The 26,699-nt window shown below is 53.1% G+C and overlaps 2 protein-coding genes across 2 annotated transcripts; one reads left to right on the forward strand and one right to left on the reverse strand.

The window, feature by feature from the left end:
- Positions 1-244: 244 nt before the first annotated feature.
- On the forward strand, positions 245-3,764 carry LOC137908211 (kynurenine--oxoglutarate transaminase 1-like). Its single transcript, XM_068752581.1, has 12 exons — positions 245-297; positions 657-804; positions 954-1,103; positions 1,166-1,252; positions 1,354-1,479; positions 1,571-1,691; positions 1,762-1,838; positions 1,921-2,010; positions 2,345-2,531; positions 2,622-2,698; positions 2,809-2,895; positions 2,964-3,764. Exons 1-12 carry the CDS (start codon positions 245-247, stop codon positions 3,021-3,023), a joined length of 1,263 nt encoding a protein of 420 aa, XP_068608682.1. The 3' UTR covers positions 3,024-3,764.
- Positions 3,765-4,697: 933 nt separating this feature from the next.
- garnl3 (GTPase activating Rap/RanGAP domain like 3) lies at positions 4,698-26,699 on the reverse strand. The gene is made up of 31 exons (XM_068752983.1): positions 26,602-26,699; positions 17,596-17,665; positions 16,508-16,582; positions 16,177-16,276; positions 14,766-14,884; positions 14,376-14,440; positions 14,131-14,194; positions 14,026-14,052; positions 13,784-13,859; positions 13,615-13,713; positions 13,430-13,533; positions 13,119-13,227; positions 12,984-13,029; positions 12,785-12,891; positions 12,589-12,704; positions 12,199-12,321; positions 10,959-11,033; positions 10,749-10,863; positions 10,637-10,663; positions 10,461-10,565; positions 9,762-9,878; positions 9,366-9,532; positions 8,958-9,116; positions 8,665-8,731; positions 8,441-8,548; positions 8,163-8,281; positions 7,946-8,081; positions 6,902-6,961; positions 5,451-5,669; positions 4,933-5,053; positions 4,698-4,854 (listed from the first exon to the last, which is right to left on the reverse strand). Exons 1-31 carry the CDS (start codon positions 26,697-26,699, stop codon positions 4,698-4,700), a joined length of 3,150 nt encoding a protein of 1,049 aa, XP_068609084.1.

The following is a 26,699-nucleotide window of genomic DNA, read 5'->3' on the forward strand; positions in this document are numbered from 1 at the left end:
CTCTATTACTAGTACTAGTACTCTAATGCAGTGGTCGCCGTTCTGACCTGCAGATGAATGTGACGTCAACATGACTGCGTGACGTGTGGAAACAGAAGCCATGTTTCCTTTGCGCATTCAGGCTGCATTCTGACAGGTGCGGCGCGTCCCTCCCGACGCCGCGACCTCGAACGCGACTTCTCAGGCGCGACTTCCGCAGCTCGACCAGTCCCGGAGACGAGAAGCGCCTTTTCTGCAGGAGGACATGTCGAAACATGTCAACGCAGGAAGGACGAGCAAAGTTGGACGGAATGTTTGGTGCGTAAAGCTGCGTGGATTCATTTGTCTTCAAGCAGCTGATTCCGCGTGATTTTAACAACGTGGAACTGAATTTCTCTTGAGATGTCGTTTTTTCTTTACTTCAAATAAAATAAATAGAACAAATAAGAACATTTAACAGAGAGGTGAGATTCATATACCATAATACACACACATATACAGTATATATATATATATATATATATATATATACTGTAATTAATACATATAGGGACAGGTAGATATAATGGGGGGGCTGGAGCTCGAACATCAGGGATGGTTTTGTCTCGTGGCTGTGTAATCACATCTGGTTGCTATGGTAACGGCCGTACATGATCCCCTCTGTGTTGTGTGGACAGGAGAGAAGTTGGACAGCTGGCAGCAAAGCACCGTGCCCTGAACCTGGCAGAGGGAATCCCGGACTTCCCCCCTCCCACGTTCATCCGGGAGGCTCTGTGTGAAGCTGTGGGCGGAGGGAATGTGATGCACCAGTACACGAAAGTGTTTGTGAGTCGATCGATTCCTTCTGCAATCCAGCCTGGACGTCACAGAACCGTTTCTGCATCTTTTTGGGTTAATAAGTGCCGGATTTTTGAAGTATTGGGAATATTTCTGAAAGCAGGTACAAATCGCCCGTTGCGATGTCTCCTCCTCAGGGTCACCCCCCTCTGGTTAAAAATGTGGCCAAATTCTTCAGCAGGATCATGGACCGTGAGATCAATCCTTCCGAGGACGTCCTGATCACAGTCGGAGCTTTTCACGCTCTCTACTGTGCAATCCAAGCTCTGGTTGAGGAAGGAGACGAGGTACAAACGCCCCCTGGTTCCGTGACCGCCGTTACAGGAACTAACGGCCGCGTGTCTTTCAGGTCGTGGTGATCGAACCGTTCTTTGGCATCTACAGCAATGGAGTGAAGATGGCCGGGGGGGCGCCGGTGTACGTTCCTCTGAGGCCGGTGAGCGCTTCTCACGTTGGGCTGCGGCCGTTTCTCTTCCGTCTTTGCGTTCACGGACTCTGAGGTTTTTACCCGCCTTTATTCTTTGTGCGGCGCTGAAGAAAGCGGGGGCCGGCGGCGTCCTGTCCAGTGGAGACTGGGTTCTGTCTGCAGAGGAGCTGAGCAGCAAGTTCAGTCCACGCACCAAAGCCATCATGATCAACACTCCCAACAACCCCCTGGGCAAGGTAAGACCCGGGGGGGGGGGCGACCCGGGTGCTGCTTCACGGCTGGAGCGTGTCGGATGTTTCAGACGCCACAGATCAATGTCCTCCACAGGTCTACAGGGGGGAGGAGCTCCAGCTGATCGCCGATCTGTGCATCAAACACGACGTGATCTGCGTCAGCGACGAGGTGTACGAGTGGCTGACTTACGACGGCGCCAAGCACGTGAAAATAGGTGAGGTGCGCCGAATGCACGGCGGCCGGGCGGCGCCATCAGTAGACTAACGGCGCCGCTGCGTCGACAGCCAGCCTCCCCGGGATGTGGGAACGAACCGTCACCATCGGCAGCGCCGGAAAGAGCTTCAGCGCGACGGGCTGGAAGGTGAGGCGGCGGTCGACCGGGCGTTCAGGTGCCCCCCCCCCCCAAAGACGCTCCGCTGTGACGACTCGTGTCTTCTGTCCAGGTCGGCTGGGCCATCGGCCCCCAGCGTATCATGAAGCACATGAAGACCATCCATGATTACTCTGTTCACCACTGTCCCACGGCCGTGCAGGTAAACTGTCCCACGGCCGTGCAGGTAAACTGTCCCACGGCCGCGCAGGTAAACTGTCCCACGGCCGCGCAGGTAAACTGTCCCACGGCCACGCAGGTAAACTGTCCTACGGCCGCGCAGGTAAACTGTCCCACGGCCACGCAGGTAAACTGTCCCACGGCCGCGCAGGTAAACTGTCCCACGGCCGCGCAGGTAAACTGTCCCACGGACGTGCAGGTAAACTGTCCCACGGCCGCGCAGGTAAACTGTCCCACGGCCGTGCAGGTAAACTGTCCCACAGCCACGCAGGTAAACTGTCTAACAGCCCCCGCTCCTCCGCCCCTCCCTGCGGCAGGAGGCGGTCGCCCGAGGCTTTGAGAGGGAACACCGAGTGTTCGGGACCCCAGAGAGCTACTTCCAGCAGCTGCCGGCGATGCTGCGGCCCAAGAGGCAGAAGCTGGCCTCGTGTCTGGAGAGCGTGGGCTTGCAGCCCGTCATGCCGGAGGGGGGCTACTTCATGATCGCAGACTTCTCCTCCGTCAGTGAGTCCGGAGCAGCAGACGCTTCGTTCAAGCATCTCTTCTTTATTCCCTCGTTTGTCGCGTCTGATCTGCGTTTGCCTCGGGTTTCAGAGGCGGACTCCGAAGATCAGAGCTCTGGAGACGAGCCGATGGACTTCAGATTCGTTAAATGGCTGATTAGAGAGAAGGTAAATATTAAGCTCATGATTAATACCGCCTTCAATCTAAAACCATTTCTTTTGATTCGGGATTTCACTTCATCCTGTAAACACTTTTCTTTTTCTTTTTTATCCTGCAGGGTTTGGCAACAGTCCCCGTCTCTGCGTTCTACAGCCCGGAGCACAGCAAGGAGTTTGACAAATACATCCGCTTCTGTTTCGTCAAGGTAACCTGAAGCCTGAGACGCACTAATCTGCGTTTTCAGGCGTCTCATTGACGGTCTTTGCCTCACAGGAGGACTCGACCCTGGAGTCAGCAGAGCGAATCTTGAGGAAGTGGATCACCGGACAGTGAAATCAGCCACAAGGAGATTTCAAAGTCCATAAATATTTATTACATATCAATCAACAGAATCGACTACTTTCACAGCAGTGGTCTACAGCACGCGTTTAAAATAACTGCTCAAATAATTATAATGATCATTAATTATATATTTCAGTTTCATTTGAGGCCACATTTGATACACAAACATTTACAAGTAGTACTTGGCATTAAAAACGATGGCGAGACGTATTTTAAGACACTTGGTGTTTTTTTTGTGTAGATTTTCGTTGGTTTTGATATCACAGAGGTTCAGCAACAGTCTAAACAGCAAATACAGATTCAATACAAAAGAAACGGTGGAAACGCCAAGAGGAGATGGGAGGAAGAGCGATGGCAGAGAAACGGACCCCAAGTACAGAAGATGAAAGTGGACTCTCGTTGAGCTAGGCCCAGATAGGGCGTGTTTACTGCATCACAGCTGGAATCACAGCTGGCCAATGCAGAACTAGAGAAAAGCCAGACCCGGAAGTGTGAAGAAGACGCGATGGAGCCAATGTCAGTTTTCAAGATGCAAAAAACACAACTTTGCATCTTCCCTAATATAATGTTACAAGTCTCCACCCCTGTGCCTCGCTGTGATGCCTAAATTCAACATCCTTGCTTGGAAAGATGGTAAAATATGTGCAGATAGATGGATGACAGTGCTTCCAAATAGAAGGTCGACCTCCTAGCATTGACTCAACGGGCGCGGCTGCTGAGTCAAGTGTTTAAACCGTCTCAACCCGGCAGCAGTTCATCAAATATATGTGCCAAAAATTCCCGTCCTGTACCTCCAGGATCCATGACAGACAGTGAAAACAGCTCTGAATGCTCGGTGTGATGTCGCAGCCCTCGTTGTTGCCAAAGAAACGACCTTTGGCTCAGAGGACAAGGCTCGTGTGGAAGGCAGGTCAAGGTCTGCTAAGCATGGGAGTGTATTCACACAGACCGAAGGACTCGTGGGTCACCTGTAGTCTAATCTGAACAAACGGGAACTACAAACATGGCTGCAACTGCCAGACACCAGAATCGGTTGCTGTTGAAGGTGCGATTCAAAGGAGGATTCTGGGAAATGGCACTTGTGAGAGTCTTTGCCTCCGGTCCCGTCTATGCTGCGGGTACAGAGAGGAATAACGACGAAGATGTGCAGACGGCATAAAACGCAATTTTACTAAATAGGTGAATAAAATGGGTTTTGTATAATATATCTATAAATAGGCTTCACACGCCTGCCGTCACACAACACGTAAAAGTGGGTTGGACATCGCATAATATACAAGACGCATGGAGCTCACTCCATCGTCATCACGGCGCATTGGGAACCAGATGTTGGTCGAGCCTCGGTTTGGGTCCACTGTGCATTCAGTTTGTGGTTCGGGATCAAACCGTCCCCCTCATCTCCCGGAAGCTGCAGAACCATTTCTTCACAAATTCATCGCCTCTTTGGAGTATTTGCAGTAGCTGAGGGACTGCTAGTGAAGGCTAGCGTGCACAAAGACACACGTTCTGACTCCAACCGGATCCGTCTCCTCTGAAGAACGGGGAGAACCAAGACGCCGAGATGCTAAAAGGATTTTTACAAACCACAAATTAAAAGGAACCCCAATTAAAACAATGAAACAACGGCGACGGGACAGGAGAAGGTGGGCGGCGGTGGGATTGTCTTCACTTCAGGTCCAGGACGTCTTCCTCAAAGCACGTGGTGAACGCCCTGGCGAGAGGCGGGCTCTCCGCCCGCAGCGCCACCTTCTCTGGCTCCGCCTCTGGACTGGGTGAGCAATGCAGCTGGATGTCCAGATCCGATTCAGACTCTAAGGCTAACCTATCGCACACAGAGAGAACGGAGTTGAGCGCGTGCAAGACGAACAGGCCTGCACAACTTCTGCAGAATCTGTCAGACCTGTCGCTGTTTGTTGACGTCAGAGCTCGCGCTTTGGACTCTTCCTCTGTGGTTTTTCTGCTCATCTTCCTTTGTTTGATGGTTCCACTGTCTGACTTGCCGCTCGGTTCCTCTGTTAAGCCTTTGTCCACATGATGTCACAGAAAACAGCCAATTATTTGCTGCCTTACTGCACTTAGCTTAGCATGGAGACTGGGTCGCAGTTGGATACAGCTACGCTAGCTCTTTCTGAAGGGGACTTTCCCTTACTGGTATTTGTAAAGTTCAAAAATTAACATATTCAGAAGAAAAACACAAGGAGTAAACAACTTGATTTGAGTTTTGATTTTTAGCTTAATTACCTCCTGGCAGAGCAACTACCACATATGTCAGGTTTCAATGGGGTAGCATCTACTGAAACTTTTCCAGGCTAAGTTAAGCTACTATTTGTAGCATCATCATTCAGAAAATAAAAAAGCAACAAAGCATGTTTGTAATTGTTTGTGTTTGTCATGACGGTCGCATGAAATGAACTTCACCTAGCAGCTCCTTCCGTGTCCGGCTGGCTATCTCTTTGATCTCCATGCGGGACAGGGACAGCGAGTGCGTGGCAGAGACGAGGGGCGACGGCGGCACCATGCCGGGGGTCGGTGTCGTCGTCACCTTGTTGACCAGAGGGGACTTGAGGGGTCGTTCGATACTGCGGCCGACCAGGTTGCACAGAGGGATCTTGAACATGTGCTTACATGCTGATTCACCTGCAAGGGGGAAAGAGGCAGGTGCTAAGAGAAGAAATGATTCACAGAAATTAGCTTAGCATAAGTACTTAAAGTACCCATGTTTTCAGAGGTTTAAATTGAGTTTTCAAGTGGCTCAATCGTCCACAAAGCTAGCAGAGCGCTAACCTGCAGTGCCCGATTGAGCCACTAGGGGGAAGCAGTGCAGCTCAGCGGCCCCACAGTGTTCCAGTAAAACGGAACAAATGTGAAGACTAAACTGCAAAACTTGTCCTTTTAATGAGAAACGTCTGTAGTAAAAGTTAGCTGAGCAGATTAGTGAGACACAGACGGTCCCTGCTACAGACGGTTTGTGTCGGTGCACATCCTCTGTCCTGCAGCTGCGCCGTCCTACAACAAAAACCTCCATTAACCTAAGGTGTGAAACCATGCAGCTACTTGGAATACATAGTCACAGGCATCAACATATTCCACATGCGTTTCTGGATCAACATATTCCACATGCGTTTCTGGATCAACATATTCCACATGCGTTTCCGGATCAATATATTCCACATGCGTTTCCGGACCAGGGGAAGCGTCAGACTCCGCCGCACTGACGAATTAATTTCAAAACAAATATGGAGGTGTTTTCAGCACCGATTTTAGTTCAAATGTCCGGATTGGCTCTGCTGCAGGTATTTAGCTTGTGATTAAGCCAGTGTGTGTGTGTGTGTAGGGGGGGCCACATCAGTAACGGCAGCTTGTCCACATTACTGATGGGATCACATCCGACGAAGCCCTCCCCGAGGAGCAGAAGCATTTTTTTTGTCAGCGACCCCCCCCCCCCTGCTATACACCGCCCCACCCGCCATCACCCCTCGGATTGTGGCACGGCTGTTTGGACCACTTTGGATCGAAGAGAGGGCTGACAAAAGTCTCCATGGCGACGGTACAATCTATAAATCATGCTGCGGCAGACGTGTCTTCTCCTTCCCTCCCAACCTCTCGCTTGTGCTCAGCCCCTCCCCTCAGACTAATGCATGCCTTCCCTGCATCACTTCTTCTCTTCGCCCTGTAATTTAAAAACGCCAGGCTCCACATTATCTCTCTCGCCTTTGCCCCGTTCCCTCTCTCCCCCCAGGAATGCTTTAGTTAGTAAAGACGGAGGACGGACGGGAAGACATTCACTTCACGCTCAAGTCAACATGCCGCCGTGAAGCAGACGGGGTGGGTCACGTGTTAGTGGGGCAATCCGTGGAATCCGTCAGTACCTTCTGCATCCTTAGACATGTACAGGGAAAGCTTGGTACCATACGGGATCCGTATAGAATCTGGACCAGGAACGGAGAAGAGGGTTACACAAACATGTGGACACACACGCATCTACACACACAGCAGCGTCTCGTTCTTGTGTGAATAACCAGCTCTAAGAGGAAATAAAGCGGACCAGACTACAAGCAGAAAGCTTCAATGGAGCCCGCAAATACTTAGTATATATCGTCTCGGAGGCGGGCGCGGTGGAAGTGGGAGGTCTCGGAGGCGGATACGGTGGAAGTGGGAGGTCTCGGAAGTGATTAGCCTGTTCCTCTTTTTCTAATCTGTGGTTTCTGAGACCTTTAAGGACCCTTTTGAACATTTGGGATCTTTAACAACAGATTACATTTACGTAACTGCCAGTCGCTCTCTGAATTCCTATCAGCGTCTCATTAAACTGTTGAAAGGCCGTTTGCAGCAGAGACGTAACGATAATAGATCGCACTGCACACTTCGCCGCCTTGGTCTTTGTCAGCGTCGCGTTACCGCTGCGTTGAGGCATGAATGAATAGAATAAATGGAATGAATGAACAGGTGCGTTCAAGGACGCTCTGAAATCTGAACGCTGGCTGCCTGGTAGAAATCCTGCAGAGGGTGATTCTTGTGATACTTTCTATTTCACTGATGATTAATAAAAGACCAAACCCAATGATGACATCCTTTTTTTAATCTGGGGAAGCATCGATATATCTGCACCTTATTAGATTATATAATGCCGTCTTTATCTTTTTGTTGTCATTCTTATCTAATTTTATTACCCTTACCAAGGCAGGAAACTGCTGACTGTTAATGACATCAGATGACTCAGCACTTTCTGTCCGGGCTCCTCGGTCTGACCTTCCCGAGGAACTTCACTTCCCAACTTTTGAAGCTTCCCCTGTTCTTATTATTTTATTCACTGGAATTCTGGCGCAGTAAATGGATTTGGGATCTCTAAGGCAACGGGATCAAAGTCAAACCTTCCACAGCCAAGCGTCAACAGGAACGTCTCTGGTGCTTACCATCGCCGAGCGGCGAGGGGAACATGGGCGCCTCGTAGCCGGTGGGCGTCTGAGGGGAACTCTGGGAGCTGGTGTCTCTGGAGCTGCAGTTGGAGGCTGAGCTCACGGGAGCCGAGGAAACGAAATAGATGTCCGACTGTGGGCGGAGAAAGGAAACGAGATCAATACACGGACACGGAGAACACGTGGCTGCCGGCGCGGCGGCCCACAGACTGACCCGTGAAGCGGCCAGCTGCAGCTCCGGGACCACCGCCGTGTAAACCAGGTTTCCATTCACCACCAGTCGAATCTCGATGGAGTCCGTCGTGAAGGCCAGGATGTAAGGAAACGCACAGACTGCAAAGACAACGCAGGCGTGAAACCGACAACCAACTGCAAACGAAGATCCGACCCGAGTCAACGTTCAGCCGTCACAGAAGGAGCAGATGGTTTGAACTAGAAGTTGAATAATATCGGATGCTTGTGGCTAAATGTGTTGTTTCCACGGCAACCCACCGATGGCATTGGGCATCTGATTCCAGCTGAAGTGGAAGTCGGAGGCATTGGACTGGATCATCGGCGTGGAGCCGTTAAACGGACAAACTTTCTTGTAATAACAAATATCTGAAAGAGGAAACCGGGTCAGAGGAATGAACTCAGAACCGGACTTCAGCATCCCGCGGCATCCCGCAGCATCCTGCAGCATCCGTGCTACCATGTTTAAAGCAGGCAGGACTCACAGTTGTAACACAACAGCAGACCCGCCTCCCCGTCTTCATACACGTCAATGGCTGCCACGAAATTGACCTGCGGGCAGAATGAGCGGAGGAGAATGATGTCAGCGAGGTCAGGAGGTCAGGGCCGAGCGCCGTTGGCCGGCAGAGAAACGGTTAAACCAGAGCAGCTGTTTCTTCCTCCTGTGCAGCTGGCAGCGGCTGATAATCAGCAGGTAAACAAAGCGGGACAAGAGAACCGTCTCGGCCCCGCCCAGAGAGGAGGAGCAGGAAGAGGACGCCGGCGGCGTGCGCCTCACCCTGTTGGCGTCGACGTGGTGTAGCCGGTAGGCATCGCCGGTGCTCTCGTTGATCAGGTCGAACTGATGTTTGTAGGCCACGCAGATCATGTTGGCGTTCTCCCCCGTCGGCCCGTCCACCAGCGCCATCACCGCCGGCGGGTCGCAGAGGCAAATCTCCTGACAGAGGGGCGGGGCGAGACGGCGGGGTAAGGGTTCAAATGTCAAATGTTGTTGTTTTACAGTAAAAATAAACACATTTAGGAGCATAAAGCATGTCGGTATCTACATTTGTAACGTTTTCTTTTTGGATTAATAATCCTGCCTACACTTCCCATGATGCTTTGGGTTTTACTTTTACGGATCTTCTGAATACGACTCGCGGCGGCGTGAAACCCGATTCCACCCGAGAGACTTATGGCGCTTTACCCGGATGTACTGGAACTCGTCCACCGGCGAGTCCGGGCCCGAGCCAATGGCGCTGAAGCCTTCGAATCGGGGATGCTTCCTGGTGATGAGGAGGAGCTTGGTCCTGATGGCGGCCACTATTCTCAGCTCGGCGCTGTGGTGGGTGTTGATGGCGTACAGGTGACAGCCTGGGCGGGGGGCGGGGCACAGGTAAAGACACAGGCTGGATGGGACACGTTGATCGAGGGCATGAATAATTCAGGGTTGTCTCTAGAATCCACGTGGAGACGGATTCAGGACAGAATTCAGATTAAAGTCGGAATAAAGGCTGATCTGGATCGGATGCTTTAATTCTGAATCACTTCCTCTCGACTGCGGCCCATTGTTCCGGGGAACCGCCTGCACATTCCCGCGCACCTTTGGTTTTCTCCAGCTTGTTCTCCCGGCTGTCGCACTTGTTCCTGGCGAGCTGCTTGTCCTCCAGGCCTCTTTTGAGCGTGCCCAGTCTGAACACGTACAGCCGCGCGTCCTTCCCTGGAAACCACAACAAAAGATGCTTCTGCTCAGCGTGAAGGTTACTCTTAATTTGGCGTCTCTGTTTTAGCATCCGCCCACGGCCTCGCGATGATGTCATGCAGCGGGAGGATGGGGGGGGGCCGTGTTGCCATCGCGACGGCGCCGCTTCCCTCGCACGCCCAGCGTTAGGCTGAGCTAATCGCCTGCGGGCTGATGCCACAGAGGTCGGATCCCAACGCTGCCGTATGCGCCGCCTGGACGTTGGTTTAATTCCCTCTGATTTGGATAAGGAGAAGGATCCGGGAATGTTTCGTCTCTACTGTTTTGACAGATCCAGATATACATTCTTTAAATCAAACGCTGGTATTACTTCCTATGTGTGCGGTGACATCATCGTGACATCACCGTCTGAGCTCAGGCCTGGATCGGTGCAACAACCGATGATCTCATGGTGACACACTTTACGACGCCGTAACCCATGCAGCAACGGGGACGGGCTCTTTGTGGGTCAGCTCGCTTCGATCCCAGCGACAGATCAATGCGCCGGCCGAGCCGATGGGAGGGAACGGGAGGAGGAGGAGCGGAATGGCGATGAGGCACCTTTGTCAGCCCTGCTGATGAGGAGGTCCTGAGGCTCCAGAACATGCATCTGCTTCACCACCACGGTCTTATCAAACACCTGCACCGGGGGCAGAACCGGCGTCTCTGAAACGCAGCACAAACATCACCATGAAGAGGCTGAGGCCAGAAAGAACCGGATCACTGGACCCACTCACCAGCGCCGGACCCGGCCGGATCAGGAGCTGAAACATGAACGCACCACGGTCATCGGCCAAGTACTGGATGGGAGGTTTGGGTTTAGGGGGCAGAGGTTAGGCGTGGGCTCACCGTCCAGCAGCAGGACCCCTGCCGCGTCCGTGGCCGCCAGCAGAGACTGACCCCAGGAGTCGGCGCACACGATCTCGTAGGGGAAGGTGCTGCAGAACGGCTGGGACTCCCACGGCTGCAGCACGCAAACACAGAGCGTGAGCGCCGAGGACGGCGCCGCGAGGACGGCGCCGCGGGGACGGCGGCAACGAGACGAGCAGAATGTCTCACCTCCTTCCTGCACAGACCGGTGGTGACGAGGCTCGTCGGGGCGTCGCCCCTCACGATGGTCTTCAGCTTCAGAGCCTGCAGACGACACGCATGAAACACGGCAAGGTTCTCATCCGCCAAGACCAGGGTCTCATCCACCACAACAAGGTTCTCATCCAGCATGACAAGGTTCTCATCCGCAAAGACCAGGTTCTCATCCAGCATGACAAGGTTCTCATCCGCCAAGACCAGGGTCTCATCCAGCATGACAAGGTTCTCATCCGCCAAGACCAGGGTCTCATCCAGCATGACAAGGTTCTCATCCACCACGACAAGGTTCTCATCCAGCATGACAAGGTTCTCATCCAGCATGACAAGGTTCTCATCCACCAAGACAAGGTTCTCATCCAGCATGACAAGGTTCTCATCCACCAAGACAAGGTTCTCATCCAGCATGACAAGGTTCTCATCCACCAAGACAAGGTTCTCATCCGCCAAGACCAGGGTCTCATCCGCCACGACAAAGTTCTAAGGTTCTCATCCACCACGACAAGGTTCTCATCCAGCATGACAAGGTTCTCATCCAGCATGACAAGGTTCTCATCCACCAAGACAAGGTTCTCATCCACCAAGACAAGGTTCTCATCCACCAAGACAAGGTTCTCATCCGCCACGACAAGGTTCTCATCCATCAAGGTAAGGTTCTCATCCGCCACGACAGCAAAGCATCAATAAAGCGCCACAGAAATTCACTTCACACACAAAGTAAACATGATCGATGATGTCATCACCGTGACGCCACCCTGGTCGGAGGTGTAACGATGATGTCATCATCCCCGGTATGACCGCCGGACTCAGCGCCTCTGACTTTACGTCATCATTTTATTCGGACCTTTTGTAAACCTCGTTATCCTGTGATCTAATCAACAAGCTGCAGAGAGCAGGAGGGTACAAATCCCCACTGCTGGGGGGTATTTAGGGCATTGCCCGATCGCCTGGTCAGCGGCCCGATGCTGCCGTTACGTGGTCGTTAACCTTCAAATGTCATTTCCGGGCGCGCCGCTCCAGTGTGGTGTAAAAAAAACAAGAATGATAAAGGTCAGACCAGGATTCCAGTTCCAAATGTGAAAGTGGACACGGACGCAGCAACTTTAACCCGAGCTGAAAACTATTAATGCAAGCGTCTCAAAATGTTCGGTCCAGAGCTTCACAAACAAGAGACAGAGCCCTGATTGGCCGGTGACACTGCGTTTATAATCACCTGTCCTATCCTGACAAACTCCGCCTGCCGCGCCTCCTCCTTCTTACGAGCCGACTTGGGAGACTCGGGCAGAACGTCGCTGAACGACCGCCGGTTCAACATGTTCTGGGGAGAAAAAGGAACCTAAACGTGGTGCACGAACACACACACACACACACGCACACACGCACACACGGAAAAGGAAAGCAGAAAGGGGTCTCAGTTTGACCCTGGAAGGAGCCGAGAACATCAGATGTGAAATTCAGCAATAAATGAGTCGTTAGAGGCGCCGGTGGAAGCCGGGAGGAGGAGAACAGGAGGAGGCGAGGAGGAGAAACCAGCGGTGCATCTTCAGCAGCGACAGGGAGGAGCCAGCAGGCGCCGTGGCGGCGCCCCCTGCTGCAGCCCTACCTTGTGCAGGTCAGGCATCAGGTCCTGATAGAGCGACCGGATCAGCATGTCCAGGGTCCGCTGGCGCTTCTGGGCGAACGTCGGCGTCTCCAGCGTGGCTTTCTCTCCGTTGATTACTGCAGCAATGCGAAGCAAGAACTCATGAGACGTGGTGCAAACACTGGCGAGGGCGGGTTCAAAGGTCGCCTTCTCTTACGTTTGACCAATAAAAAGTCCCTGAATTCCTGGTGATCGGTGAAAACAGGCGGAGCTGGAAGAGGCGGTCCGAACAGCGGGACGCTCTCCTCCGAGAAGATCTTCAACCTGCGACAAGGAGCGCACAGATGGGAGGAGCTCCACCCACCCAGAGCTCCACCCATCCACCCCCCTCCCCCCACGCTGATCCATCTCCTCACCTGTAACTGTCATACTGGCTGTTATATTTAACTAATGCAAAGATGTCTGGAGGACGAGTGAAGGACATTTGAAGGGCATTTGAAAGCTGCCGAGTCGTCTGTTTACCACCTCAGATCCCTGCCCTCGAAGGATACGGGTGAAGTGCGAGCGAATCATCGACGGTTTGAAGGATGAGGAGGCGTCGTCGCCTTCTTGGAACACGATGGTAACGATGTCGTTCCCGATGTGTCTCTTTCTCTCCACCTGCCGGAGAAGAAATCAGGTGAGAAAGATCCGAACCCAACGAGCCACACACTCCGATGCAAACATGCCCCGTTGCCATGGATACGGTGGTTTGTCCTGAGGGTTCGAGCCTCATTCTCTTCCTATTCCCGACCGGTCGTTGCGTCTTTTTTAGACCATTCGAACCATAAAAGCGAGCCGGCGGCCGCGACCCCACACCCACCTGCTGCTTGTTCTCTTTAGAGTAGGGCAACATGGTGGACACGTGGAACATGAGCTCGTGGCCCTGGTACACCGTGTAGATGGACTCGATTCCTGTAGTGTCATCTGAAAGACAGAGGGAAACGCTGGCCTTCAGCGGCGCGTCTTTAGAGCGGCGTTCCGGTGATCCGGAGCCACGCCTCTTACTCTTGGTGTCCAGCCCCCCCCGGTATCCGGCCCATCCCTGCAGCGTGACGGAGTCGCCCAGCAGATTCAGGAACTTATCGAAGCTCTCGCTCCCGGTCTCTGAAACGACCACACGGCCTTTGAGACGCCGCCGTCCTCTAACCAGGCAACTGATCAAAGAGGGCGTTACCGTTACTAAACATCTCGTCGTCCGTCAGCTGGCCGTCTTTGGCGTACAGGACGCCAAATTTAAAGTTGACAGAACCCTGTGAAGAATAAAAGGCAAAAATGTAAATGTGCAAAAAAAGATCCACGAAAGGTAAACAGAAAATGATCTGGAATTAAAAAGAAGAACAAAGACGGGCGTGGAGACGGGATTTAGCAGGATCACGGTAACCGTGACAACAAGGAGTAACCTGAACCGTCCCGTACCTCCTGCTCCTCCAACACCAGGAGATCCTGAGGAGAGAGGAGACAGTGATTATCGTTCGCCCCGATCGGGCCCGGTTCCTAAGATCCGGTCGACGGCAGCCTCACCTTCTGAATCTCCGGGTTCAGGATCTCCCGGGGGCCCTTCTCAAACCGGTCCATGTTCATCGCACTGGGAGGAAGAAGAGGAGGAGCGGAAAAAGAGGAAGGCCTGTTTAGGATCCAAAGTAGACAAATAGCCAGAAGGGTGGAAATGTGATGCTCGGCTCTGAATGGGGCCTTCTGCGGGACCCCGCCCCTTTAGCGTGCGGCTACAACGCCGTCCTCTCGGCGCTCCGGGCTGCACGTCTCACCTCAGGATGGACTTGACCGACAGCGTTTTGGTCGGGCTGTAGGGGAGGCTGATCTTCAGAGTGCCCTAGGTGAATAAGAACAGGGGGGGAGGGGGGGGGGGTTAAAATCAGATCCAGCATCCGACCCCGGTAGAACAATCACATGGGAGCGAGTGAAACTGGAAAGACATTAATGTGATCAGGAAGCGGCGGCGCGGCGTCCTAATCGGGTTTCAGACGGGGCTGCAGGACAGAATTAGATGCACGGCGTCTTAGCCATGAAGCTGAGCGCGCGTGCACGCACACGCACACGCACACGCACACGCACACGCACACGCACACGCACACGCACGTGCATCGACTCTTTTCTGTTCACATGACAGGACGAGAGCGCTTCCCGGGCGAACTCACCGTCTTCCTCCAGAGGATGGCTCTGTACTGGGGGACCCGCTGGTTGTTCTGGTCCGACAGGACCACCGACAGGTAGAAGGGGTTCTTCTCCGCGTCCGTCCCGACGTAGTTCTGGTGGACTGAGAGGAGACATGAGGATAAAGCCAGATGCATGAACCCATCCTGACCTCGAGGACACGGTCTTCTCCTCGCTCTCTTGTTTCCTTCAACCTTTCCTTCGTCTGGTTTTCATTCCTCGGCTTCAGCGGTTGATGCCGCAGCGTCTCCAGAAATGCTGCACAGACCTCCAAACCTAATTAGACGCAGGATCTCTGTCTGCAACGACGTCCTCTCCTTCGCCTGGCTGGGATGCTTCCACTTTCTTCCTCCTTATTCCACATTAGCCAAGCTCACTCACGTGATTATTTTGCATCGTTTGGCTGCACTTATTCGTTTAGATGGCTTTTCTGCACAACAGCCACACGTTTGTTTTGTTTTTCCTGAATCGAGGCAACGGGGACAGAAACGGGGACGGACATAATCAGGATGTATGGAAGTCATCACGTCGGATGAATCATCATTCGTGCTAATCTCAGACTCCGATTCCCAGAGTTCTTAGCGCCGTGTGCGTCATCGTGCAGCCGGTTCTGCTCGGGCCAGCGTTCCCTGTTCAAACCGCCCGAGCCTTATCAGAGTCGCCGCCGCTGGAGCTCCGCCTCTTTCTTTCCTTCACCTTTATCTGCATCCACCTCCGGCGCCGTCCGTTATCTCAACCTTCCAGCTCAAGACTCTAATTGGAGTCACGGGAAAAGAAATTCAAACAACGATCTTTTTTTTGTTGCTGCATCGGCCAGAAGGTGAGCTTGAGGTGAAGTGAGGCGGGACGATGAGGGACCCAAATGTGAGGGGGCCGGTGGCCCCAGGTCCTGTGATCGGGTCCCCATAGCGGGTGTCCTCTGTGGCAGCGGCCCCCAAAGTTTGTCCTGACACGGATCTGTGTTTTGAGTCTCCTGGTTTGTCTGTTAAAGACGTTTTCTTTTCTTGGAGGTCGTCGGCTCCTCTTCTTCCTCCTCTTCCTCCTCCTCAGTTGGACTTTTCTCCTTTGTAGAGAAGTTCTCCAGTTTGTTTAAGTTTGTTTTTTTACTCAGTTTACTTTTTTCACGTATCACGTGACCAAGTGACAGGCGATCGGGAAAAAATCAGGTAGTTTTTCAAAATAAAACACCCGTCAGAGAAATTCTATACATTTGTTTTTCTCTCTGTGCGGTCCGGCACCAAATGCCTTGGACGGGGACCCCTGCTCTGTGGACATCGTTCCTGGTGTGGACGAGACTCAGTGGGACATGGCTGGATGCAGCATGAGGACGAGGACGACTGCGTGTGTGTGTGTGTGTGTGTGTGTGTTTTAAATGGAACACGGAGCAGCACTGACCTTTCCCCAGGAAGTATTTAAAGAACCATCTGGTGTGATATTCCGGATTCTCCAGGTGGACATCGGTTCTCCTCCAGGTCCCCAGAGTGTAGTCCAAAGTCTGTTTGTCCCACACACACACACACAGGCACACACACACACACACACACGCACACACACACGCCTCCTCGTTACAGCGCCACCTTTTATAATGCGAGGCTGAAGATGAGATTCTCAACGAGAGGTTCTAACGTCGAGCGTTCCTTCTGACATTTGATTCCTTTAATGAGGCCGCTGAGGACGGGGCAGGCGGATCGAATGCCGGGTCTAAAGTGTATTATATTGCAGGCACCTCGTCCGATGAGCCGTTCTCCACCCTGAAGCGCCCCGCCCTCTGAATGGCCCCGTCTGCATCGCTGGAAATGAGCTGGGAGGGGAAAGAGAGAGAGAAAGAGAGAGGTTAGAATCGGGCGCCGTTCGCGTGTTCACGGCGCCCGAACGACTCCTAATCCTCATAACGCCATTAAGGCGCGCCCGTTGGAGAGCTTTGACCCTTCCTGTGACCCTCCTTTCTCACAAAGAAATTGGAATGACAGAAATAACTCAAGGTCGTCTTCTGACCTTCCGACGCCAGCGGTTTGGCGTCAGCAGGCGTTGAGATAAGGGCGAGGGAGGCGAGATAAGGAAGCAAACATTGGTCGGAAACGGGTCACATCTGGCTTTCTGTTGGCGCTAGCGTTGAGCTACATCCACTGTTGTTGCCGTGACGATTGCTTTGTGATTATATAAGTGCCTCTTATTAGCATTGAATGCTAACCAGCGCATTATTTTCAATCTCCATAAGAATCTGGTGGGATTAAGACAGAGATGATCTGATTCCAAGTGAAGCACGGGTGATGAAGATGAGAAGAAATTAACCACTGATGGGCCGCCTCCTCCTCCTCTCTTCTTCCTCACATGTACCCCCCCACCCCCCCCCCCCCACACACCCAAACAGCACTTTGTGCATATGGTCGGTCTGTTAGCGCTGATAAGTAGCATGTGGTTTCTCCTCAACGCTAATCAGTCAAACACATGTTGTGCTGCACAAACCCACAGCTTGCCTCCGATGGGAAGCCCCATCGCTATGCTAACTGGCTAAATGCTAGGACTTCCTGATCCTCTGGGCTATCGGGATGCACACACACACACACACACACACACACACACAGCATAGCAACCAACCACGGCAACACACACACACTGAGCTGCAGCTCCACATCAGCTGCGTCAAAACTAAACAGATTCAGTCCGGAGGGCTCCAGGACACCGCTGGACCACACCCAGGACGCCATGACTCATCACCTGCCCCCCCACCCCCCCCTACCCGCCTTCCCCTCACGCCAACAGAATCAAAAGGACAGACTGGAAAGGAGGACGAGGACTGTGGACGGGACTCACCAGCTCCACGGAACCATAGTGCTTCCTGCTGAAGTCTCCACGCCTGCAGCCCAAGTCCTCCGAGGCGGAGCTGCAAAGCAAACACATGGTCAGACACATGGCCCGCTGGCGCCCGCCACCGCACAGGGGGGCCCTCAGCGGGGGGGCATCGCTCACACAGGACAGGCGGAGGCAGCATCTGCCCTCCTGCAGCCTCCTCTTCACGTTGGTCTGCGTCTCACTTTGTCTCTTGTTTCGTCCCCACTTTGGACACCCCGTGTTCTTTTATTGCAACGGGTCAATTGGCACGTTTGCCCGACTGTTTGAATGGTCGCATGGCCAAAACGCTTTTTCCTCCTCCCTCTCTGGTCAGGTTTCTTCCTCTGCAAAGAAGGAGGAGGAGGAGGAGGAGCAGGAGGAGCAGGGCTGCTCATACATAATGTAAAGGATGCACTTTAAAGGTTCTCCTCCAGGAGGTATCCATCCGGCTTCTCCTCACCCACTCGCCTCCGATGCGTTCGAACCTTTCGGGAGGAGCTCTCATCCAAGAGGCTCCCCCGGTTCTAACCGACCGGTAGCGAGTCCACAACGAAGGACTCAAAACCAGCAGGACGAGACTCCTCGGGAGTCGTAGAAGGATCTGGACTCACTACCAGTCTAGAACCGGAGGAGCCTCTTGGATGAGAGACGAAACATCTGGATCAGATATTTCTGATTCGGGCCTTCGGGTGTCGGCCTCATTCACACAAGGTGTGGGGGGGGGGGGCTCCATAAAGCAGGAACATGAGTCAGAGGGTCAAGAACATTTAATGGAAGCATCGTCTGTCTTCCTTCACTGCACAAGTGGTGCAGCAAGGAAAGCCCCCCCCCCCCCCCCAGCAATGGAGGTCGACTCCATCCGCCCATGGTGCGTTCAGGTGCCGCTGCAGCAGCTTTTTACACTCTAATATTCCAGAGTAACGTCGGACTCCATCTGAACTCCGTGCGCCATTAACCCACGCACACTGCGTGATTCCCGCGCGCACCCCGTGAATAATGTATCGTGTTTCCGCATACGTTGAGAATTGTCTTCTCTTGTCCACCGACTCATCTCAAACACGCAAGCTGTGCGTGTGCGCGTCCTCTGACGGCTGCGCGTGAAGCTGCTGTGCGGGTCAGCCTGCAGGGGCTCGGCTCTCCAGCCGTTCCAGAGTCAGTGGAGAGATGATCAGTAAATCATCGATAAATAACTCCACCCTGCTGTAAACACCGGGCTGGTGGCCAAACCGGAGCCACTCCACGCCATAAACGGGTTGCGCACCGGAACAGGTGGCATCCTGGTCCGAGTTGCGCAGGGCTGCAGGGATGTGACCGAGACACCGGGCAGGAACGCGTGCACGCAACAGATGAGCGGCGGCATGCACGGACACGGCCGGGGGGGGTCGGCTCTTACCGCTGGTTGAAAGTCAACAGTTTGTTGGCCGCGGGATCCGAACCGTTCATGGTCCGGCGTGTCGAGTCTCTCTCCGGCGGGCTAAGAGCGCGATAACATCACGAACACCGGATCAGATCGGATCAGATCGCTGCTCTTCCTGCGCGCAACCGGTCAAAGCGCGACGGCTCCGCCATAGGAACTGTGGATTTACTGCGCCCTCCCTCCCTCCCTCACGCACATTAATGCTACAGACATCCGGACCCGGTGGCTGTCGTCGTCACAGGGTCGACGTGACGTCATAGGCGAACCGCCTATTACAGTATCCTGGAGCGCGAAGTGATGTCAGGAGGTTAAGGTTCACATCTCATGTCTGGATGGAATCATGAGCTCGACCACAGCGCATTGTGTGTGTGTGTGTGTGTGTGTGAGTGGGGGGGGGGGGGGGCACCAATCGATCAGTCACTATTAGTATTATCATCGGAATTATTATAAACTGTTTAATAAACTATTACTATTGATTCCAGAGGATTCCAGTTTGGGTGAAACAGATCAGCTTCATTCATGAAGCCTAAAATCTAAACGATAGCTTCATTAATAGATACCGAATCATTGATCTTTGGGTTGCCTGCAGGTATGTAACGTTTCCTCCTCCCTGTGAAGCCACCTCTGGAGCGACATGCCGGCGGAACAGAGAACCAAGGTCTCTCTCTCTCTCTCTCTCTCTCACACACACACACACAGGTGACACCTGAGCTCAGGTACATCGGACACCTTGATGGCAGCCCGGCCTTTCCCAGCTCGGCTCAGGCGACACTGCGTTCAGCTGCTCAGCAGGACCCCCCCCCCCCCACACACACACACTGCAGGAGAACGCAGGCGGCGTCGACGCATTCTCTCTGAACCCGCACCTTTAGAAACGGCTCCTGTTGAAATGCAGCTGAAATCCACGCCGGCCTGGAGCTGAAAGGTAACGCCGGCTCGATCACCTCAGAGTCGCGTTACAAACACGCACCTTCATTGAGAAGCCAGAGGCTTAACCCCCCCCCCCAGCCCCCCCGCCTTGTGACCCTATGACAGGGAGTTTACCAGTCACACCTGAAGGAATTGAAAAGGGTTTGATTTCATATCGGCCTCTGTTCACGCGTCACAGCGAATGTTTAACAAAGATGGAACCGAGCGGAGGAAGAATCCCCTGATGAACGGACAAATGGGCCTGATGAAGGGCTCCGTCAGCCCGCCTCCTTACCGGGGCCGCCGCTCGTCTCCGGTAATCCGAGACATTACGTGATCAACAACATCTCAGCAGAAAAATCACCGATCATTGTTTGGTTCTCAAAATGGCAGCAAATTGTGACAATTAACATTCAAGAATCAGGCAACATGATCAGAGGGAGATTTGGGCTTTACAAGAACAGGAACAAGAGATGGAGGATGAGAAGGACGGAGGATGAGAAGGACGGAGGATGAGAAGGACGGAGAATGAGAAGGACGGAGGATGAGAAGGGTGGAGGATGAGAAGGATGGTGGATGAGAAGGATGGAGGATGAGAAGGAAGGAGGATGAGAAGGACGGAGGATGAGAAGGAGGGAGGATGAGAAGGAGGGAGGATGAGAAGGATGGAGGATGAGAAGGACGGAGGATGAGAAGGATGGAGAATGAGAAGGACGGAGGATGAGAAGGACGGAGGATGAGAAGGATGGAGGATGAGAAGGAAGGAGGATGAGAAGGATGGAGGATGAGAAGGAAGGAGGATGAGAAGGAAGGAGGATGAGAAGGAAGGAGGATGAGAAGGATGGAGGATGAGAAGGACGGAGGATGAGAAGGAAAGATAGGAAGGCATCATCAAACGCGACGATCAGAAGATTCCCCATGTCGCCAATTAGATTAGAATTAATTAGAAATCAGAAACAATCCACGATCAAAGTGTCTGAAAGGCTAACAGATCATTAAAGGAGGACGTCGTCGAGAACTGTCCAATCACCATCCATCGAAGGACAATGTGGGCGGGGTGATCTGGATTCAGACATGTGACCGCTTTGCTTCTCGTTCCGACCCGAATGCCAGCAGGTCAACGCGCGGGTCACTGCAAAATGTCAGCGTGTCAGGTGGCGGCGATGGATGACGTCACCATCAAACGTGATCACGTCAGAATTAACCTGAGCCCTTTGGCCGTGTGTGTGTGTGTGTGTGCGTGCGCGCCTTTCCACACAGTTTCTTAATGCACTTCCTCCTCCTAGTGCACAATTATTACTATTATTACCTGCACCAATGAGGTCACGTTTTCACAGGCGTTGTTTTGTTTGTCAGCAAGAAAACGTTAGGATCGATCTCAATGACATTTTCAGGAAATGTTGGGAATGCTAGCAGGAAATAATTATTATCATTACTATTATTATTATCATTAAAATGATTATTAGTGAACACTCCTCAACTCAACAGTTTAATTTTTAACGCATTAGAATCTACTTATATAAAGATCAAACGTCCCAGGTACACATGATTTTAAACTTACCAGTTTAATATTTACAACTTCTGCTCCTGTTGGAAAATATAACCTCACAGTTTTTACAGGGAGAGACTGCCCCCTAGTGGCTGGAACCTTTATCACAATTACCCGCGACTGAACGGGTATTAATGTAAAAAATAAAAGACTTGTGACGCAGGACGTGTCAAATACGTCCTTAAATGGGGGGTTTGTTCCTGAAACAGATGCATGAGGAACAAAACATCTGTGCGTGACGTTCCTAACGGAACGTACGGATGTTCTGCTTTATGGATCATGCACGAGGAACATGTGGTTCCTGAGTGTTCACGCTCAAACCTATTGAACTGTTTCTAAATCTTGATTTCCACTGCGAGCTTCCATTGTGGCCCTTCAGGTCGTTAAAAGACGGAGGAACCGGAAGCAACTGGACACGTCGTTAGTCCCAAAGCAGTCAGTCCGGCGTGCCGAAGCTGATGATGATAATAATAATGATAATAATTACACGTCCCTCACAAAACGCAGCTGCCGTTTAGTCGTCCTTTAGGAGACAGAGCCGGTTGTTTTCATCCACGCGTGTTTAAGGTTTCATGAGATGGATCGACCTTTAGAACATTCATGGTCGCCAGTGGTTAAATTCGGCCGCCATCTCTCTGGCGTTCCCATAGAGGCGCCACGAGGCCGTGAAACTCTGAACGGGCATTCGTGCTCTCCAGAAGATGAACGTTGTTGTTGATTTGTAAAAGTTAAAACTTCCTCCAAAAGGTGGCGCATGGCCGTGACGTTACCAGCAGCCTCCTGCGGTTCGTTAGCTAATAAACCGCGGCACGCTAAAAATGCTAAACAAAGATGGAAGCTGAGGCCGCTAACATTAGCACATGGCATCTTTACCGTTTACATGTTTGCGTCCGTGTCTTCTCGGTCAGAGTTTGAGAGCCTCAAAAACAAGGAAATTAAATGCAGATGTCTTTTCTTTTCTTTTTTTCTTAGAACGACTCAGGCAACAGCAACTCGCAATAAAATCCATACTCCATGACAGAGACCGGCTTACAGTCGGGGAAACTCCCTTTACGAAGAATGTCCACACTTCAACAAATTAATTTGGGCCACGGCGTCAAGACCTCGGCTAAAAATACGCCTTCCCATTTCTCCTTACTTCTTCACCCTCTCTCTGCTGCTCGCTAACGAAGGGGGGGGGTTCGGCCGGATTCCCTTCAGACCGCAGGATGAAAATGTCCGCTAAGCACTCGCAGGTTGGGCTCCACTTCCTCGTCCGGTCTCCGGGGTTACGCCGGGGGCAACGGGCTGGCGGGAAGCCTCTGTGAACCGGTCACACTGCGTGGACTTTGATAGTTCCCATTTTCACACTCTCACTTGGACATCTGGACGGCCTCGAGCATAAAGGAAACGCCACCCGGATGATGCGTCTTGCGTTTGCGCGGTTTGCGGGTGGAGCCGCTGGCCTGGGCCGGCAGCCTGGAATGGGAATGCTTCTCCAGCCTTCCTGCATTGTAATGTGTAGGCATGCGCCTTAAATGGAAGCAGATGTTCTCGTGGAAGACTTCAGGCTTACGTTGGGCTGTAACCCAGCGACGGTTCTTCTCGGTTTGTCTGAATGAGCTGCATCGGACCGGACCGAACGGAACCGGTTCTGCTGAGCTATGCAGCCACACATGGGAGCGATTAGAGTCCAGTGTTTATCGGGCCTCGCTGCCTGACGACGGAGCGTAGCGTTTTAGCTGCATTCCTCTACGGAACCGGACGATGTCGGAACGGCCGCGTCCCTTTAGAGGGGAAAGGCCTCACCTATTGATCGCAGTTCAAACGCAGGTGAGCTGAGCGCACGGCCGTTCGACCGCTGGGAGATGCTAACCTTTGATTTAGCTTTGACACCCCAACAGCAAAAGTTAATTATCCGCCTTCGCCATTTTCCTGTTTACGCTGACCTTGAACCTGACCTTGGCGGAGCGACGGTGCTCAAATGTAGCATGTGCAGCGTAACTCAGCAGCATCCTCCTCGTAGCCCATCACCTCAGCCGCCGCTGGGGCTTCTGGACAGGCTAACGCAGCCGGGCTCTTCTCACTAATGCGACCCGCCGGTGCATCCTGCGTTTACAAACAGAATCCGACACCGAGGGCGTGTTCTCATACGAACAGCGGCGCCGGCGTGAATGAACGCGGCCTCCCGCCCCTCGGCTCCACCTGGCGGGCTGGCGGCGTTTCAGAGCAGATGGACTCTAACAACGTCTGGAAGCAGGCGAGGGAGGAAGAGTCAGCGTTTGGGCGGCCGCCGCCTGTCGAGGGTCTATTTTTGGCTGCAGATATAAACCGAAGCCGCCGCCGCCTTACGGGAAGCTCTTTGTTTACGGCGTCAGCGCATGCAGCGAAAGCAAAGAGCGGCTGCGTCGATTGAAACAGCAAATCCGAACACTAATCTTTGCTCGCCGTGCTGCGTTCAGGCTCCTGCGTGGCGTTGTAAAAGCGTGGCAACGTGCTCCAGTCGCGCTCGGTGATGAATGGGCTTCTCTCCCCTCGCGTTCCAGCATCGCTCTCGGAACGCCGCCCGGCAGCGCATGCCTTTCCTTAAATGAACTGCAAGGTTCTGTAAAGGACCGACAGCCAATCGGGTTCGTTTCCACCGCATCGGAGTCGGGATTCACAGGAAGTGCTCCGGTCTGACTGATGACGCCGGCTGCTTTACGGAGAATAAATAGTTCCTGCTCCCAGATGTTTGTTCCTTCTTTTTGTTCTGGTCGTTCACCATCAGAACTGAAGCGCCGTTTCCTGCTGCCGGGTCTCGCTCTCACACACACACACACACACAGACACACAACTGGAAATAAGAGTTTAACTCTCAACCACTCTCTGGAAGAACTGGTTTGGGTTTCTGTTCCTGGAGGCGATCCAAACCCGATCTCCAGATTCCAGCGCCGAGGAGCTGCTTTGTTGCTTCTTCCTGATGAGCTCAGATTTCTCAAAAGGAGAATTTTGCTGATTCAGCGCTCCAATAATATTACAGACGGCAGACGATCCAGATTAGAGCCATCAATATTGATGCGTCGGCGTCTGAGCTAACGCTTACCCACAATGCACCTCAACTTCCAACGGCTCAGGTGGCGTGACGTCCGCTGGCGCCTCCAGCAGAGATGAAAGGAGGCGACGACCTCGTTTAACCCTTCGTGTTTTTCAAGACAAATGGCACGAGGGGCTCGGCTCGACCGCTTCTTACCGACATGGATGTTTAAATGTCACTGCGGACGCACAAACACGGCCGTGCTGTTGGTACACAAATAAAGTGCATGTCAGGAGAGCGCCACAAACCAGCGGACCAAATAATCGGTTCCAGCGACTCGCCAGTCACCGGCGTCGAAACACAGACGGAAAGGATGCGGCGTGTTTATCCCAAAGCAGATTACCCACCGGGAATCACCACGACTCCCGTCGGAGATGAAAGGCGGCGCGTTCGTCTTTCATCCGTAGGAATCACGGCGAGGCCTTTTCCAGAATAAGAGTTTCATTTCACGTTTTCTGCTGCTCGACCTCCGAGTTAAAAACACACGTGTGTTTGAATCTGCTTGCTTCACGTACAGGTGCATGATGGGTACTTGGGTGCAGTTTATTTTGGGCCGTTACTCCCGGTCGGTCGGTTGCTCTCCTCGCTGCAGACACGCTCCTGAGGAATGGCGAGCATTTCCCTTCCCTACCTTCAGCGTGCCGGTCACGTTGCCCCGACACGCAGCGCCGTTCTGGCAGGTGCGAGTTCCTCCCTAATCCTAGTTCCTGCTCATTTTGGGATGATTTTGGCTCAAGGCATCATGGGTATACGACGGAGACACAACGAGGGCAGGTCAGAGGTCAAAGCCAAACATATAAAGAACATGCTACCTGTATGAAAGCAGCTTCCTAACAAACCGTGTCCTCGTTGACCCACGTCTCAACCAATAACACACACACACACACACACACACCTCAGCAGCCCCCCCACTCTGCTCCAGAGTCTTTCAGCCTTCTTTAGGCTGCCTGAGGACCCATCTCTCCGAGCAGCAGCACTTCAAGCTGCTTTTGATTGATTGTCAACTGCTGGCGTCTGAGAAACCGTTTACCGGGAGGAGGGGGGCGGCTCGGTGGAGTAAATCAGGCTATTTGAGAGCAGCGTGCGACCTCAAAGTAGGTGCTCGGAACAAAGGCGGCCAAATCGCACCACTTGTGCCCGCCCCGGGGGCTGCCCCCCCGCCTCATCGTCACGCACAAACATTCTGAGACAAAGTTATCAGCCTTAAAAGCGACGAGGCGAGATCCATGAGCAAATTTACACTCCGGCACACCTCACGTCAAACAGCAGGAAATGAGCGTGGGGGTGGGAGGAGGTGAGGGGAAGGATAATCTGTGGAGATTATAATCCAGATAATGACAGATGGATATGCAGCGGTTTGTTCCATCAGCGTCACAGATCGGCCTGGAACTCATTCCCGATCAGAAACAAGTTCGATTCGGATCGAACTGGTTTAGTTTAACGGGACTGCGGCTCCGGTAAAAGTCGGAGCTCTTTACCGGTCCGAACCGAAGCCGGCGCCTCGCTCGGGACGCGCGTGAACTCGCAGGCATCCGGCTGCGCCTCGGCGGCTTAAACCTCCAGCAGGTGACGTGACGCCTCCGAGTCCTCCCTGACGAGTCGGCTGGACCGGGCTGGACCGGGGCTGGGAGGATGCGGGACCGGGGCCGGACCGGGCTGGGAGGATGCCGGGCTGGGAGGATGCGGGACGGAGCTCTTTGTCAACCTTGCAGCGTCAGGTGCAGACAAGCGCATCCGTGCGTAACGCATCCGACACGGTCCGACAGGACGCGTGCACGCTGGTGTTTGGATCACTAACGATGGCACCATCCAGAGACGACGTCGTTGTTACCCTGAGGGGGACACCTTAAAACGAGTTCTGGAGATGCGGGATAGATTTTGGGGCATCCGGACCCCCATCGGTGCGTCTGCACCTCGGTGACTGGCCTTACGCAGAGTGACACCTCACGTGTGTTGCTTCTGAAGGGGAGCCCGGTTCTGGCCCGGTTCTGGCCCGGTTCCTGCCCCCCCCCCACACCCCACACACACACACACACACAGAAACGAAAGCGGACCTACCTGGTGATCTCGAAGCTGCAACCTTTCCGGAGCAGCAGGGCTCTCTTCCGCATGATGCCTTTGTCTCTGCCGAGGTTCACATTTCTATCTGGATTCAT

This window comes from Brachionichthys hirsutus, chromosome 19, assembly GCF_040956055.1.
Source record: "Brachionichthys hirsutus isolate HB-005 chromosome 19, CSIRO-AGI_Bhir_v1, whole genome shotgun sequence".
Lineage (NCBI taxonomy): Eukaryota > Metazoa > Chordata > Actinopteri > Lophiiformes > Brachionichthyidae > Brachionichthys > Brachionichthys hirsutus.